Source organism: Abrus precatorius, unplaced genomic scaffold, assembly GCF_003935025.1.
Source record: "Abrus precatorius isolate BTA unplaced genomic scaffold, Abrus_2018 Scaffold7, whole genome shotgun sequence".
NCBI lineage: Eukaryota > Viridiplantae > Streptophyta > Magnoliopsida > Fabales > Fabaceae > Abrus > Abrus precatorius.
The window spans coordinates 1,662,250-1,679,659 of NW_020874417.1; the positions used below are offsets into that span (position 1 = coordinate 1,662,250).

The window sequence follows — 17,410 nt, forward strand, 5'->3', positions numbered from 1 at the left end:
AAAATAATAAATTAATTAGTTTTATTAATTATTAGTACTATTATTTATTCTTCTTATTTGTTAAAAATTTAGCTCATATACTGTTAAAAAATTATTATATTTATTTTTTATTTGAGACATTTTATAGCCCGTGCAACGACAGATTAACTATTTGAATATTTTTAGAATTCTTGATCAACAGTTGTTTTAATTTTTTCTAATATAACTAACATATGTAAATTTCGTATATTATTTATCTTTAAAAGTGGTTGAGTTGAATTTTATATTTGTGCAAATTTTACGTGATAAAACTAATAAAACAAGGAAGAGATAAAACACTCCACGTGAGATCAACCGTACATCTTGATTAATAATTCTAATCTACAGTTATTTACGATAGAATTTTGAATATAAAGTTTTTTAGATACAACATATAAACAAATAACAATAGACTTGCTTCATGGAACACGTATAGGAAATAAATCCGATATTAAAATCATTTCAACAATTCTACTTTCTCTTTGCTTTCTTCTTCATCCACAGTATCACAAAATGCCTTTCCTTTTGTTTCTGGCAAACATACTCCAAATATCCCACAGCACCCTATTCCCAACCCAAAAACTCCATAACACAAAAATTTACGTTCTCTACCAGCTGCTACCAGCAAAGGACCAAAAACACCACCAAATGCCACTACTTGCCTCACCAATGACAATGCAGAGTTGCGTATAGAAGTTGGAAACAATTCAGTGGTGTATATTAGAACAACATCACACGCAGTGCATGCACAAAAGAATGATATCAACTCAAAAACAATTTGTAACCTTGTCATTATCTTCCCTTCCATGACTGCTAAAACACTTGAAATCCCACTCATGATAGTGAGAAGGAAGATCGCGCTTCTCCTATTGAACTTGTCTAAGAGAATGTAAGTAACAAAAGAGGACGGAATTTCTGCCAAGGCATTAAATATGACACCCAAATAAAGGTTGAATGCCAAATTTTGAAGGGCTAGTGGCATACCATAATAAACCAAACCAATGCCTAAACCCATGGCTGAAGTCCCCAATATCCGTCTTGAAGACCAATTCTTTTGCAACATTATCTTAACGGCTGAGTACAAATCAACGTTACAAACTTCTTCCTCAAGGGACAATTTTGATATAGCCAAATTTAAGTTACTGTGACTGATTGATGTATTAATGCTTTTCAATACTTCCACAGCTTTTTCTTTCTTACCCCTTATCAGAAGCCATCTTGGAGACTCAAGAACCAAAAAATAAACCAATCCACAGTATAAAATAGATGGAAGTGAAGTCCATAAATATAGGTTTCTCCATGAAAACCCTCTGTTTATGTAAGCCAAAGGTGACAAGCTAAAAAACCCTGCACTGAAGAAAAAGAAACCCATAACACCAAGCTTCCCATGCCACCCTTTTGCAACAAGTTCAGAAACCAACACAAGTGCTGCAGTGCCAATCGTGCCACGACCAAACCCACTGAAAAATTTAAGCACCGAGTAAATCCAAACACTGGCTGAAAAGGTGGCAAGGAAGGAAGAGAGGGACATAAAGAGGCATGAGAAAAAGAGCATGTTCTTGCGTCCAAGTGAGGAGTCAGCAAGAGTTGCCAAAACAAGCCCACCAATCAAGCAACCTGCGAAGAACATTGAAGCCGGAAGGCCCATGACTAGGGAGCTCTTACACTCCAAGCCCCATTCTGAGATGATGGAGATTTCTACGGGCCCATCCCAGGCCCATGACTCCCTAGGAACATTACACGTGTTCGTTTCCGAAGTGCATGAATCAGTGGTGCAGTGCCACGATGGTTGTGCATCTGTGAAGATAGTGATGAATGTCTGTTGACCATCAAAGAACCAAGAAAGGGAAACAAGAAGAGCTTGGAGGAATTGGGTCCAGTTGAGTTCTCCAATGCATTTGTCTACTGTTGAGCTAAGAGAAGATGAGTGTTGTTCATCATCTTGATGTTGGATGAATGAGTCTGAAGAGTTAGATTGGGAGAGAAGATGAATTGAATCCACCATTTCCAACTCTCTATGCTTTAATTGTGGAAAAGTTATGCCGTGCACGACTCTTTTAATAGCATTTTGCAAGAGGCACGCATTGGGGTGTGTGCCAATATTTGTAATTTGGTAGGTTAATATTTAATTCTGTTCCTCCCTAACAATTAACAAAATCGGTCCCAAATTCAATGCTATCCATCTACTCTTTTTAACTTGATTATCAAATATTGATGTTTATATCCCTACATTTTAAAAGAGATGGTTGATTGAAAGAGTTTTATTTGAATTTAAAGAAAAATTTATCACTTTCTTCCAATTCTTTAAATTATTTGACTATTTTTTAAATATTAATATGCTTTTTAATTTCTTTTAAGAACTTTTGAAGTTAAAATTATGAATAGATTTTTTATTGATAAAAATTTATTGAATGCGTATTTAGCTAAGAATTATTTATCAAAACATGCTTTACATGTTTCATGATTCTTAATATTAAATGTCATTCTCAATGATTGCGGATCTGCTAGTTTAACTACATAAAAATAATTTTATAATACAAAAGGATATTAATTATTAGTAATGCTGTAATTATTTATGTATTTGTATATATTTATATGTGCATATAGACACATGTGCGTGTATATATATATATATATAATACTAATTGAAGGTGCTGGATGATGGGTCTGTTGCTAGCATAGCGTTGGATATCTTGTCATAGGGAAAATTTTATCTTTCACGTTCGAGAGGTGGATTCTGACATGAACTTGCAAAATCCGTGAGCATCAGGTCCCCACCAAAGTAACATTGTATTTGTCGTTTTTTTTTACTTTATAATTTATTTGTTTTTACTTTATTATCGTTTATCTATTTTTTTTCTCTATTTACCTATCACCCAAATAAAGCCTTAAGCTAGGTAAATTATACGACGACTAAATTAAAAAAAAAACTAATAATTTTAATAACAAAATCAGTATAATCAAGTAAATTCAATATATTCTAACTATTTATTTAATTTTATTATATCCGAAGTTAATATTGTAAGAAATTATCGTGTATCAAAGTTTACAAGTGCATTCTAGACGGCACTTGGAGATGTGATGCCTTTCTGTCAGCAAATCTATAGTGGGGTGCTTAGCTGCTTCTTGCATTATGGGTTGTTCAGAAGCTCAATGGATCTGATCCTCCCAATTCTGAATTAAATGCAGGGTGCAGTTTTTAACCTAATCATTCAAACTTATTTAATAAAATTTAATATTGCATTAATAAAAGTTTAAGGGTTCACAGCACCACCTTGTTTTTTTGGGTCAAACACAACCTTGGTATTTGTCATCACCTTCCGAAATGATATAATTAAAAAAGTTCGTAGTCCACTGTGAAGCCCAAGAAGGCCCAAAGTAAAGAGTATAAGCCCAGAAAAATAAGTGGGCCTTGCCGAGGAACATATTGGAATGCTGAAAAATGGAGGGGCACAGTAAAGTCACGTGCACGGAAGTGTGTGTAATGACCAAAGGGCATAGTCATCTCAATTCTCATCACAACTCACCGTTATTTAACTCTCTCTATATTAGTCAGCATTAAGCGCACGTTAGCCCACTTCACAGAGACTAAGAGCCCATGTTCCGTGTCCGTGCGCACCCTAGCTAGCTTCCACCTAACCAACTCATATCCCCCCTGAAAACCACTTGCGTTCCACAAAAATCCCTTCAAACTCTCCTCTCTCCAAATTAGGGTTTTCTTTAACACGCACTGTGCCACACCCACTCCGTTTCTCTCCGATCCCTCGCGTTTCAATGCCTGCCAATTCCGTCGCTAAATTCTGCACAGTGCCAATCCCTTCCATTATCCACCCAATTCGGCATTCGATTCAGTTCATATCACTTCTTCCCCTCATTTGACTATAGGGTTCCACCTATGGCGCCTAGCCGCAGAAAGGGCGCCACCAAAGCGGCGGCGGCGGCGGCCGCTCGCCGCCAATGGAAAGTCGGCGATCTTGTGCTTGCCAAAGTTAAGGGGTTCCCTGCATGGCCTGCCACGGTAGGTTTCGCTTTCTACTTTACAATTTACAGTTAAAGATTATATTTTTCTGTTGATTTTGGAGCTTAAAATGTGTTTTTGAATGTCTCTGGACTGCATGTTGGGTAGTGTTTAGGATTATTGGTTTAGGGTATCAATTCTTCTGGGATGCTTGTGGATCCAAACTTAAATTTCATGTCTTTTTGAGTTCTTTCCTGTGTGATGATTCTAGAAGACAGATAGCTGAGGGAAAATCCTGGTTTTTTTTACCTTAAAGTCTTAATCTTGCTTTATCATACTTGGATTTTACAGGATTCTTGACTCACTCAGGTGTATATGTTGTAGATATATTTAGTGCATAACTCGGATGGGGTTGTCAAGTTTTCAAAATTTAGCTGCAAAAGAGAAGGCGGCTTCTTATTTCTTTGGCAACAGTGATGGAGAAGATAGAAATTAGTGACCATAGACTGAAACTAGAAGGCGGCTTTTTGTTAATTCTTAATCCTGTCTCTCCTCCTAGGGAAAAAATGATGAATAATTAGCACGACTAAAGCTATGTTTGGTACACGATTAGATTTTAAGGGGAAAAAATCCTTAAACGAGGAGGACATAATTTTTAAGCCATTTCACCTTGCTTTTCCTTTCATGTTTTGCAAGTTTATGTAGAATCTGATGAAGTCTCTGTGCTGGAGAACATAAAAACTGCTGTCTTTTACGGAGGGATCCTGGTAGCCCTTGTTTGGTTGTTGAGAGTGTCTGGTTGAGGAAGACAAACACTGAAAATGGAGATACCCTGTTAGCGTTCCCTCTGTTTAGTAACCTAGGGAATCTAAGATTGATTGAAGTCGTTTCCATTTCCTTGCTAACAGAATCAATGATCTAACTGTATATCCTCAGTGCATGTCCTCAGTGCCCCCCACCCCTCATTATCAAAACACTGTCTGACTGTCATCATCAATGGTGATCTTGTTTATCAGAATAAATTAGGGTCTATGGTGAGATACACAAAAGCAAGAACACCTGAGAGATACAAGAGTGTGAGAGAGGATGGGTTTGCGACTTGGAAATGTTACCGTGTTAGGGTTACAAAAAGTTTTACCTTTAAATTAAGGGAATAGGTTACTCGCATAACATTTCTTTTCTCTCTTTTTTCACTCAAACATACCTTTTTCCCACTAGAATTTACTCCCCTAAAGTTTTACTGTTGATACCCTCCGACCAAATGCACCCTCAATCACGATGTAAATAAAAAAAATGGGGCCTTTGGTTAAAAACAATGAATTTTGTACCCCCCACCAGTAAATGTTTTATTTGACTTTTTAAGGTCTTTGCTGGTGGCAGGTCAGTGAGCCAGAGAAGTGGGGTTACTCCACTGATTGGAAGAAAGTCCTTGTTTACTTCTTTGGAACCCAACAAATGTAAGTATTTGAAACAATGTCTCATTTGATTGCTGGTAGTATTCTTGTGGCAATTGGTTTGTGTAACTTTAAGAATCAATTATTTATCTTTTAATTTCATAACCAAGGCAATTGAAGAATGAAGTTTAGTTTATGGTACATATGAACAATATCATAATGGCTTATGGATATCATACTGACTAGTATTATTTGATTGTAGTCTGTTGATATCTCAGTGATTGGTATTTTCCAGATAATTATGAGGTTTTGGTGTTAATAATCTTGATTAGACATGTGTAAGTATTATTGTGTTTATACTTGAGTTTGCACTATTGGATTATTTGAGTTATCTATTCCCATATTGTTTTAGCCAGCCAATGATTTTCAATTATGAGCATAATGCTCAATGAGGAGATGCTTACTGTCGGCTAGCTTGATGTTACATGGTGTGTATGTTTTGGTTCAAACCATACTTTATCGATTATAAACTGTGATAAATATTTTCTGTAATTTGAGTTAATAATAGTAGCACTTACCAAGTGTCAGACTAGAGTTACAAATATCACCAGGACATGATTTTTATATACATATGTAATTATGTAGTTTCTTTAATCTTCATTTTAGCTTATTAGTTGTTGGTGTATTATATGTATTAAAAGGAAAAAAATATGAACTTTAAAAGGAATTTATCTCAGTTATTCTTAATTTATAATTTTATAGGAGTTTGATTTTGTATTTCCTTTTAAGACATCACAAGCCTCAGCCTGTGTTTTGGAAGCTTGTCATAGCTTCACCCTCTGTTTCCTCTAGTTATTTGAGTCTTAGTGATGAACATGTCATAAGTTTTTAGTAATTCAAATTTTAAGTGTCAATTATCTAAGTATTGCAATTTTGTAAAGTTTATATTAATTAGACTATTGCTATCTTTGATATAATGGTCACTTTGCCTTGTGCTATGCGAAATAATGTATTTTAGGGAGCTCCACTGCACTGCTTTCCACCATTATCTATCTTGGTGTAACATTTGCTATTAGGTAAAATAATGGCCCAAGTCAAAATGAAAAGTTATTTTTATGTTTTTTTGTTTTAAAATTCAGCATGTCTACGATTTCATTCTCTCTTTCCTGTTGGCAGTTTCATATCTTTCTTACAGTTATCTCTCCCTTTGTAATAAGAATGAGTTTGACTAGAAAATAAAAAAAGAATTTGAGTTTGAATAGAAAATAAAGCCAAATTTCATTATTTATTTTACTAAAAATAGAAAATCAAGTTGGATAAGAAATAAAATAAAATATATTTTCTTTATTTATTATAATTTATATGCAAGGAGTTCTTTTATTTAATTATGAAATTTAATGTGATAGTATGATATATTTAAAGTTGTTTTCATTATATTTCTGAATCTTATGATTCAAGAAGATATATGATTAAAAATTAGCCCTGCTGCAGAGATTAAAGTTTGTGTTTTTACCATCAACTGCTGCCTCCTTTATTTCCTGTACAAACCTATTGCACAGATAGAGGCAATTGTCCTTATACAACCATTGCTTTCTTCCAGCAAGTTCCCAGACTTTATAAAGTGCATAGACACTTCTGTTTTGGCCTCTGTACCCCTTTGTTTCTCACTTTGTCAGCCTTTTCTGGCCAAGTCCATCCTTGTTTTGCATCTTATCTGGCCTCCACTAACCATGTCATCATCAATTATTGATTTAGGGGGTCTTTGGAAGAATTTATAGACGACTTATAAAAATAGCTTAAGACTCCATAAGCTCTTTTTAGCTTATTTTAATAAGCTTCTAAGTATAGATTATTAAAATAAGCTCTTGTAAGCTTTTTCCAATAGGTTTCTTGGTAAAAGTTTTGCCATAAGTTTGCTTGTAAAAAGAATTTATTGAACAAGTGCTTAATTAAGCTGTGTACCCAAATGCACCAATAACATTATTAGTTGTTATTCAAATTAACAATGATTATGTCTTTAATATATGGTTTTGAGTATTAATATTATATATGCCTCTAGTTTTGAGCATCTGTTGTTTTGTGTATTACAAATTATTCATTGTGTCTGCCATCTTTGGTATAGTGGCTGCCTGATTACTTTCTATACCAATTTATCATTTTTGGGATTGGTTGCTTCAAGCTGCTATCCTGGATTAATTACTTGAGGTGTAGCATCTGAATCCTACAATCATGATTCTAGTGCCCGAAGTCTCTCTCTTAAGCTTGTGATACCCTTTGGCACTGAAAATTGGGAAAAGGGAATTATGTAAAGTTTAATTGAACAAGGGTCCCTCTTAATTTGGAATTATAACAGTATTGCTTCAGAGTTGTAGTTTTGAAAACTAGGCTAGAGTGCTAGACCAGCTGGTTGAAAAGATAACCAGTAAACTTGTATAATTATAAAGTGATATAGTAAGAAACTGGTAAAAAATTGGTGAATAGATCTTCAAAGTTCAAACAAGAAAACTTGTCCACCTGGACCAATTAAGAAGTTAGAACAATTCTATCTTTTTTCTATAACTATCATGCTCTACCTAGGATGGCCTGTTTAAAAACACAATTTATTGATTGGCCACCTCTAGCTTTTAATAGCTGATATATGCTTGTGAACTTATCTAGTCTGGATGTGGGACTTGTAAACAGGAGTGGGATTAAATTCTTTGAATCCAGCTGGGGATTTCTGAAATGAGCTGTAGTCGTGTATGGTGCAATAAAGCCCATCCTTAAATTATTTTTCATCAATAGTCATTTGAGATTTTATATTGCGAATGTACATAAGTTCTTAAGTTATACGGCATTTTTTTCCTTCATCAGCAGTTTTGCATATACTAAAGAGCCACCAATGTACATGGGTTCTTAAGTTAAATTAATGTAATGTACCGTCATATCCTTTTTTGCCCCAAAATTTTGACAAAACGGTTTTTTTCATCACTCTCCAAGTTAATACAATGTTGCTCTCTGGTCCTCAGCGCTTAGCAGACAGCAGTTCCAAGCATAATATTTGAAAATGATTTATTGAAAAATGTGATTGACTTTAAAGTATGAAATCTCAAATTTTTGTGTAGTGCACATATTGTCACTTTCCTGCAAGAACTCTGAACAAAATTATTAAGCGAATTTTTGTGTCCTGTTATATGAAAATAGTGCTATACTGCCAACCCAAACCTTCTGGTGATTTGATTGGTTAGAGAGTATTTAAATGATGCCAAATGTTTTGGGTTTTAGTTGGTCTATTGCTTCTTTTTATCTGTAATAGTTTTTCTATGGTTGTACAGGGTGGCATCTATATTTTTTTAATTGTTTTCTGTTGCTTCCTTTCTTAGCCTTGGATTTAGCTCCTCTTAAGTGGTAATGTGAGGAGTGATACCTTAGAAAATGAGGATATGATATAATTTTGAAGTCAGTACTTGTATTTCAATTTTGCTGCTGTCTTTTTTTCTTTTTTAAATTTTTTGACTGGAATGTGGTGTAGTGTTTTGACAGTTGCATTTGTGGTTGGAAAAATGACGTAGAACTATATCTTGGCACAAGATGGCTTGGTTTAGAACTTGAAATCTACATATACATATATGAGGTTTTGAACTGATTGGGGAAAAATCTTTCACGCCAATTTTGATTTTGAAAATATCATATTAATCATTTAAATTTAGAATTGCTGTTGTTTTTCTTTTATTCCATATGTTCAATAAGGATGGATATATTTTAATTAGATTTAGTGTGATGAAGTGTTGATAGAAAGAATCCTATTTTAAGGGAAGGAAATGATTTAAACCTACCTGAAGTGTTGAAGGTTTATTTCTTCACTATTGATTTGAGCAATTGGCCACAGTTTCAGTTAATTTAAGCCAGATTGGAGGCCCCCATGTAAGACTTGTTGCTTTGTGTTGCAATGTGGTATGTTGGGTTGTCTAATTACTAATAAAAATGCTTTTTTTTTTTTAATAAATATGAATTGTGGATTTGTTTTGAATCTTTTGTTACTCCCTCTTTGCATTTTCCCCCCTAATGCATGACATCTTATATCTATTTAGCTTCCCAGTTCTGTTGGTTTTGAATTGATATTTTGTTTTGTAGAGCTTTCTGCAATCCAGCTGATGTGGAAGCATTTACTGAGGAGAAAAAACAGTCTCTTCTTGGAAAGCGTCATGGAAAGGGTGCTGATTTTGTTCGTGCTGTTCAGGAGATAGTTGAGAGTTATGAGAAATTAAAAAAAGAGACTCAGCTTGATGAAACTAGCTCTGGTGGTCATGTTGCTAATGCAGATGTTTCAAATCCAGTTAACTCCTCTCCCAAGGATCAGACGGATGCTCCTGAGTTGACACATACGTTACAAATGGATTCTTCAAATTCTATTATCAACAAACATGAGGTGGTATGTGTGGCTGATGATGACTCTGCTGCTGTAGTTAAGGATGAATCTCATAATAAGGAGGCACTGTTGGAGGAGCCTATTGATAAAACTGCTGTGGTGAAATCGCCTAAGCCAGTTACTTACACTTCTCGAAAAAGATCTGTGGGTAACTTGTGCTCGCAGGGCTGTGTAACACATGAATATGCCCCAGTACGCAGGTCAAGAAACTCATCGCGGGTTCAAAACTTAATTTTTCCTTGTAGTGGCAATGGAAAAAGTGCTGGTGATCCATCAACTAATGCAGCTCAGAGTGCATCCATAAGAAAGAATAAACGTGTTAGGAAATCACCTGATCTTTCTGGCGGTAATGATTTTGAATCATCTGCTTTTGTTTCAAATGGTAGCATGGAAGATAACAGTTCCGAAATTGTCACAATTGATTCTGATACGTTTAGCTTGAATGAGGGTAGTACAATTGATTCAAATTTTAAACTTGAACACCCTGAGACTAATGAATGCCCAGAAGTTGAGTTGAACAAAGGGCTTGATCTTGAAATAAAAGCTGTAGTCAACAAGAAGAAAAGAAAACAAAATAGAAAGAGAGTGGCCAATGATGCCTCCAAGCCAGCCAGTAGATCTGAGGAGGAGACTGGTGTGCAGAATGCCAGTCAAAGTTCCCAGAATGTTTGTGGAAATTCAAAAATGAGATGCTTTGAACAAGATGGAGATGAGCACTTACCCCTTGTGAAACGAGCAAGAGTCAGAATGGGTAAATCATCTTCTGTGGAGGCAGAACTCCATAGCATTTTCCAAGGTCAAGACAAAAGCTGTAAGGAAGATACTAACTTACTGCAGCAGATGATTACATCCTCAAATTGTGAGAATGATAGCCCTGCTGATGGAGACTCAACTGTGCTGAATGGAGCCTTGGATAATGTTTCCGCCCCTTGTTCCAACACTCAGATTTGTAATACTAAGAAAGATCAAACATTCTGCTCTGTGGATGGTGAAGCTGCTTTACCTCCATCCAAACGCCTCCATCGTGCTTTAGAAGCCATGTCAGCTAATGCTGCTGAAGAAAGTCAAGCTCATGTGGAAGCATCATCCTCTATAATGACATCAAGTGGTATGTGCTATATATCTTCTGTAAGCAGGTGTCCATTTATAGCCATTAATAATCAAGAGGGAAATGTTTTAGGGCTGCAAAAGTTGGATACTTGCAACATTGATTCGTCTCATATCAATGTGTGTAGTTTCTCAACCATTTCAAATCCAGTGATTTCAACAGAGAATGAATCATCTATACAAGTGGATAAGCAGTTGACCAAGTTACAGCAGCATGAAACTGGCAAGGATGTACTCCCAGGTGCTATCGATCAAGTTGGTGAAGAGCATAGTGATCATTGTCAGACTGCCAAAGTGGATTTGAAAACTCAGTCACATGAACAAAGATCTCCTAATATTGATTCCAAATGTGGTGAAGTTGGAGGCAATCTAGATTCACCAGATCCATCATTACCACCAATTGATGAAGACAACACTGGAAATGTGAATCACTCAAATACAGCATCTGATGCATCAGAACACAATGAAATAAGCCTTGATCCTGTAATGGGTGGGAACGAAAGTGATATTTTATTACCTCAAAATAATATTGATGTGCCTGAAAATGTGGTTGCTATTTATGATGATACAGAGAGCTTGAAGGCAGCAGTTGTTGATATTAGCAAAACTGATATGTAAGTTTAGTTATGGCTTGTTATAGTTCTTAGCTTTTTAACTCTCCCATGCAAATCCTCAAAGCAAAGAAGAGCAAAGTATTAAAAAAATATATTATAGTCCTAGAGCACTAAAGCTTGCTTTCTCTTTTCTGTTATGACATCTTGTTATAGAATTTGATAGGATGAACTTAAGCTTTCCTCATTTAGATCATTCATTTCAAGTGGTTGTGTTTACTTATGGCTTGTTATATATCATTCATTTCAGTTTGGTGGAATTTTACAGATATAATTAATATTTTTAATTACTGCTTTTATGATAGGGAATACGAAAGAGATCAATTGGTTATTCTTGCTTCATATCTTTTAGTTCAAGAAAACTCACGTCTATTCTTTAATTTCAGGAGTGAGGTTGTGAAAGAGGTAAAATGTAAAGGACCGGAGGAGGATATGAATTCTGTCTCGACATCTGATGATTTTTTGGGTGAAAAGGGTATTGTGGGCATTCGGTCAAGTCCATCCTTGATGGATGGGGGAGATTGCATTCCACAAGGATCACCTCCAACTAACTCTGTTTGCAATGTCTCTACATCAGACAGTAGTAATATTCTTCACAATGGAAGTTGTAGCCCTGATGTACATTTACACCAGAAGCAAACTTTATCTGGTCCTTATGATGGGAGTAAAGATGGGTATGTGACCACACAACAATCAAGATCTATGGGGAAGTCAAGTGAAGCAGGACGTGCTGCTTTGTTGTACTTTGAAGCCACTCTTGGGACATTGACAAGGACAAAGGAGAGTATTGGTCGAGCAACACGCATTGCTATTGACTGTGCAAAGTTTGGTATTGCATCTAAGGTAATATGATTTTTGTAACAAAAATGCCCCCCTACATTACTGTGAAAATGTTTCATAGTTGAATTGTGAATACTTGTTGATTTAATCTCAATTTGGATAAACTTCTCAACCAAGCACTTATACAGGAAGAAAGTAAGGAGGTAAATGAATCAAACTTCTCATTAGTCAACTTTAACTTATGCACCATAGCTTTTATAAAGCTCTCTCAACTAACATTATTTTAAATTACGAGAGAAGTTTGATTCTTTTCTTAACTTATTTCACCTCCAATAAGTGGTTGCAAAGTTGTTTATCCAAATTGGGCCTTAGATTAGTTCTATTTATCCAGGTAATTGCACCTATTTTGCTTATCCTAATTGGGCCTTGGATTAGTTTTTTCATGCATAATTGCCAATACGTAAAAGAAAAAAAAAATTACAGAACTAAAGCATGCTTAAAAACAATTGTTTACATTATGTGTAATAATAGGTCTTGAGATTCTGATATTTATTGCTGAAAAACTTATTGGAAATTATGGACCGATATGAAAAGCATGAGTATGTCGTTAATTTCTTTGCTTCCTCCTAAAAAGGATATCAATGTCCAGGATGCCAATAGTAGGCTGGTAGAAGTTTTGTTTGTCTTCTAATTTTTATTTTTTGGATACTTTAGTTTGATCTTTAGGTAGAATTTGGGTTTCCTTAGGAAGGAACATTTGGGTTCTTTGAGATCATCAATTTGGATGCAGTCACTAGGCTAGCTTGGGTCTTGAAGGATTGTGCTGTGCTTGATAATGAATTGTGTCCTGAATCAGAAAACTCTTTTAAAATATAATATCCGTGCTTGTATTGAGATGGAGGTGCCTTTTCATTTTAGTCAGTCTTTTACAATCATTGGATTTTTTGCATTATTTTGTCCCCTTCTCATTATAATTGTGAGTGTAGGTCCTTGACAGTTGCTAATAAAATAAAGGTCTCCAATTTACAGTATAGATGTTACAGCTACTTGTCACTAGATGGGATTAGCCACGTGGATTATCAACATCATTGGGTTTGGTTGAAAAACAAAGTCTCACACTTATTATTCACTGAGATCCTTTTTCATAAGTTTTTCCAAAGCCTTTCTTGGCCTCTGTCTGCCCTTTTTCATGAGGCTAAAACCATGCTATTTACTTTCTTCACTAGTGTGTCCCATCACCCTCTTTGCACATGTCCAAATCACCTTAACTGATTTTTTCTCAATCTTTTCCACAATAGGTATTACACCAATAACTCTTTGTATACAAGGTTTGCACTGTATGGAAAATGAAAAAAATCAAAGTTTTAAATAGCTGTTTCTTTTAACTGTGCTAGTACATGCATCAAATTACACATACTCCTATTTTTTAGAAGAAACTTTTCTCCAGTTGATGTATTACAGTTTAATTTCAATGCATATCCAGTTTTTTTTTTTTTTTTTTTTATCATCAGTTACATTAAATGTCATGATGTATTTTCTCTTTGCTGCTCATTCCTTGTTACCAGTATGGTGGAACCTCTTCGAGTGTAGATCAATGCAATATGATCATTCATGTAGCTATTGATGTCCTTGTAGAAGTGGAGATGAAATAGGGTGTCATATAATGTGTGAATTAGGTTGAAAGCTTTTGAATTTTAATATCACAGGCGTTTCAGTGAATTTGTCTGTCTGAATCTAACTATAAGGAATTGGCACATGTATGTAGTGTTAAAATTCTTCTCGACGTTGATGGGAGTTAAATCCTTCAATTGACTTTGCAGTTATTTCCTTTACATAATTGATGGATTTTACTTGTAAAACTTTACATTGTTTTTGTTGATACCACTTGCAATTTTTGGGGTCTTGGGATGTGTTCCCAGGTCATGGAAATTCTTGCCCACAGTCTGGAAGTCGAATCAAGCCTGCATCGGAGGGTGGATTTGTTTTTTCTTGTTGACTCCATTGCACAATTTTCTCGTGGTTTAAAAGGTAATATGTTTATCGCTTTGCCACTTTTGAAACTTTCTGACTAAAAGAGAAGATAGAAAATGTCAAGACCAGATGGTTGATAATTAATTGAAATATAAAATATGTCCGATTTCCAGGTGATGTTTGTGGAGTATATTCATCTGCTATTCAAGCAGTCCTTCCCCGACTTTTATCTGCTGCTGCTCCTCCTGGAAATACTTCTCAAGAAAACCGTAGGCAATGTCTCAAGGCAAGTTAATGAGTTTTGTGTCTTTTCTTACGTAGAGGTTTTGAATCATCCTTTTATGTTAATCTTTGCTTTGAATTTTTAGGTTTTAAGGCTATGGTTGGAGAGAAAAATCCTACCAGAATCCATTATTCGCCATCATATCCGGGAACTGGATTTATATAGTGCAGCTTCTGCAGCTGTCTTCTCACGACGATCATTAAGAACAGAGAGGGCTTTAGATGACCCTGTTAGAGAAATGGAGGGTATGCTTGTTGATGAATATGGAAGGTTTGAACCCGTCAGTACAGAATGTTTGACTATTTTTTTTTTTGGTGCACTTCTGGGAGTTTGTTTACTGAATTTTTTATTTGATCCTGTAGCAACTCAAGTTTCCAGTTGCCTGGATTTTGCATGCCCCGCATGCTTAAAGACGAAGATGATGGTGAAGAGAGTGATTCTGATGGCGGGAACTTTGAGGCAGTCACCCCCGAGCATACTTCCGAAGTACATGAAATGACTTCTGCAATTGAAAAACACAGGCATATCTTGGAAGATGTTGATGGTGAACTTGAAATGGAAGATGTGGCTCCCTGTTGTGATGTTGAAATGAATTTGAGTGGTAATGATAGAGGAAATGCTGAGCAGTTTGAGAAGAATCTGCCTGTGCCTGTTGCTCCTCTACACCAGGATGTGCCTTCATCTTCCCCACCACCACCATCTTTCCCTCCACCTCCACCCCCACCTCCACCTCCTCCACCCCCACCTCCTATCCTACACCACATGTCATCTACCTCTGATCCGTATCACACTGTAGTTAATTCAAATGGATATACTGTTTCACAGGTATGTCTTGCACCTTTTGCTTATGATTTTTGGCAGCAAGAAGTAACAAACAACTCATGGTGTGGTTTGTCCTTTTTACTTGAGCTCATTTGCAGACTGCAAAAGACAACTCACTTCACTCTATGACTCAGCCCTTGGCTGCACCTAGGCAGAGTCAACCTATCAGTGATGCAGTGCACTATCAAGTCTCAGAATATAGAGAAATGCAGATGCACATGCCAGAATCTACTTGCTCTTTCAACAATTTTCCTGTACCACCTCCAGACAATTTTCGACATTCTGATGGAGTTACTATGCATAATAAAGGGTATTCTATACGGCCACCTCATCATGTGCCATCCAATCAGTTTTCTTTTGTTAACGGAGAACAGCATGTGAAACATCGAAGGGATGTTCCACCACCCCCTTCTTACTCCAGTAGACAACACTTCTTGCAGAACATGGAGAGAGAAAACTTCTATAATAATCACGAGAGATTAAAACCACCTCCATATGATTACCAAGAGAGATGGAATGTTCCTGCACCTTATCTTGGTAAGATTGGGATAACTTATGGTTCTCGTGATATTTCTCATGTATATCAATTGGCCATGCAATGGCTTACTTTAGTCTTGCATAGTTACATTTCCTTTGTTTCTTTGGTAGATCCTCGGCATCAGGACAAAGGTGTGCCTGCCCCATATGGTTGTCATCCTTGTGAATCAACTAGAATACCAGGTCATGGGTGGAGATTTCCTACGCGGTCAATGAATCAGAGGAATTCCATGCCATTTAGACCACCCTTTGAAGATGCAATTCCAGTCGCAAACAGAGGTGCTTTTCCTCTTACCCCACAATTTTTCTTGTCATGAGAACTTTCTAATTTGATGATGCTTTTTGCCCCTTTGAATTGTTGGATATTATTACTGAAAAATAATGGCATTAAATATTTACATTTCAGGTCCGAGCTTTTGGCGGCCTAGATGATCAGAAAATACCAAGAGACCATGGCCGGTATACTTGGTGTTTTTCCCCTAGACTTGAGTTGTCCTTCACATATTAGTATTGTGGGTACTCAAGTTTCTTTACTTGATTGTTAGGTATAACCCACCTTCTGACCTTGTGGTCCATCATTCTGTACATGCAAGAATCCTTGGTGGAGGGTTCGGCAGAATCTGCACAGGACATGTTGATGATCTTCTAGGTTTGTACATATGTATTTTAGCCTCTTCTGCAGAATGCAGGGCAGGAAGAGTAACTGTAGAGTTGTTGGAGAGGGGTAACCTATTGAGGTTGTCATGTGTCAAAAAAAATTTTTGGCTCCAAATTTTTATAATTTATTTCATGGAAGCCCTTATAGAAGTTAGATCAATATATATAAATTTTCAGGGGATGTTTCTTGAAATTGTTCTCTTAATATATGGAAAAACTTCCTTCTTACAATTCGGTTGTATTCTCCAATTCATTTATTTTCGGGGGTCGAATCCGATTCGTTGTTTAAATGGGTAGTTTCACATAACAGAGAGTTCATGGTCTTAGTGGCCTCCCACTTCTCTGTTGTTTGGGCCCCCCCATTTGCATAAAAACGCGTTGGCTAATGGCACTGGTTTGTTGGAATTTATACGAGTTGGCATATTCAACTGCGATGCCCTGCATTTTTAAACAATTCAAACTGTACTTGCAGTATTGCGAATCATGAGGTTGCATGACTCAATTCTAATCCTCGAGTTAAACGACGTGCATTGCCACTAATGATTGGCTCTTCTCCACGGCCAAATTAATTTCTTTTTATTAAGCTAAAGATGTTTCTAAATTACATTTAGTTTGACTATTTTAACGAAATTAATTAGCTTATAATATTAGAAAATTTTGATGATTGGTTCCCGTCAAGCTATTACATTATATTAAGTTGAGATTGATTTTCTTGAGAATGATTTAGATACGCACATCATTTGTAATATATTTTTCCTCTTTTAATCTATACTTTTCAGATTATACTTAAATTGTGTATGATTCATTTATGGTTCTAAATTTATATCATAAATAATTTAAAAAAGAATATTCTACCTAAAAAAA

At 35.9% G+C, this 17,410-nt stretch overlaps 2 protein-coding genes across 4 annotated transcripts; one reads left to right on the forward strand and one right to left on the reverse strand.

Moving 5' to 3' along the window:
- Window positions 1-475: 475 nt before the first annotated feature.
- Window positions 476-2,070, reverse strand: LOC113873852 (organic cation/carnitine transporter 3-like). Its single transcript, XM_027512202.1, has one exon. The coding sequence runs from the start codon at window positions 2,021-2,023 to the stop codon at window positions 476-478; it is 1,548 nt and encodes a 515-aa protein (XP_027368003.1). The 5' UTR covers window positions 2,024-2,070.
- A 1,524-nt stretch (window positions 2,071-3,594) lies between these two features.
- On the forward strand, window positions 3,595-16,324 carry LOC113870742 (protein HUA2-LIKE 2-like). 3 transcript variants are annotated; one of them, XM_027507186.1, is made up of 12 exons: window positions 3,595-4,036; window positions 5,357-5,433; window positions 9,484-10,886; window positions 11,037-11,499; window positions 11,883-12,339; window positions 14,196-14,304; window positions 14,421-14,533; window positions 14,616-14,800; window positions 14,893-15,355; window positions 15,451-15,889; window positions 16,001-16,168; window positions 16,296-16,324. In XM_027507186.1, exons 1-12 carry the CDS (start codon window positions 3,914-3,916, stop codon window positions 16,319-16,321), a joined length of 4,026 nt encoding a protein of 1,341 aa, XP_027362987.1. In that variant the 5' UTR covers window positions 3,595-3,913; the 3' UTR covers window positions 16,322-16,324. The 3 variants fall into 3 exon arrangements, with proteins under 3 accessions (XP_027362987.1, XP_027362985.1, XP_027362986.1); XM_027507184.1 differs by having other exon boundaries at window positions 9,484-11,499; XM_027507185.1 differs by having other exon boundaries at window positions 9,484-11,499; window positions 15,487-15,889.
- The last annotated feature ends 1,086 nt before the right edge of the window (window positions 16,325-17,410 follow it).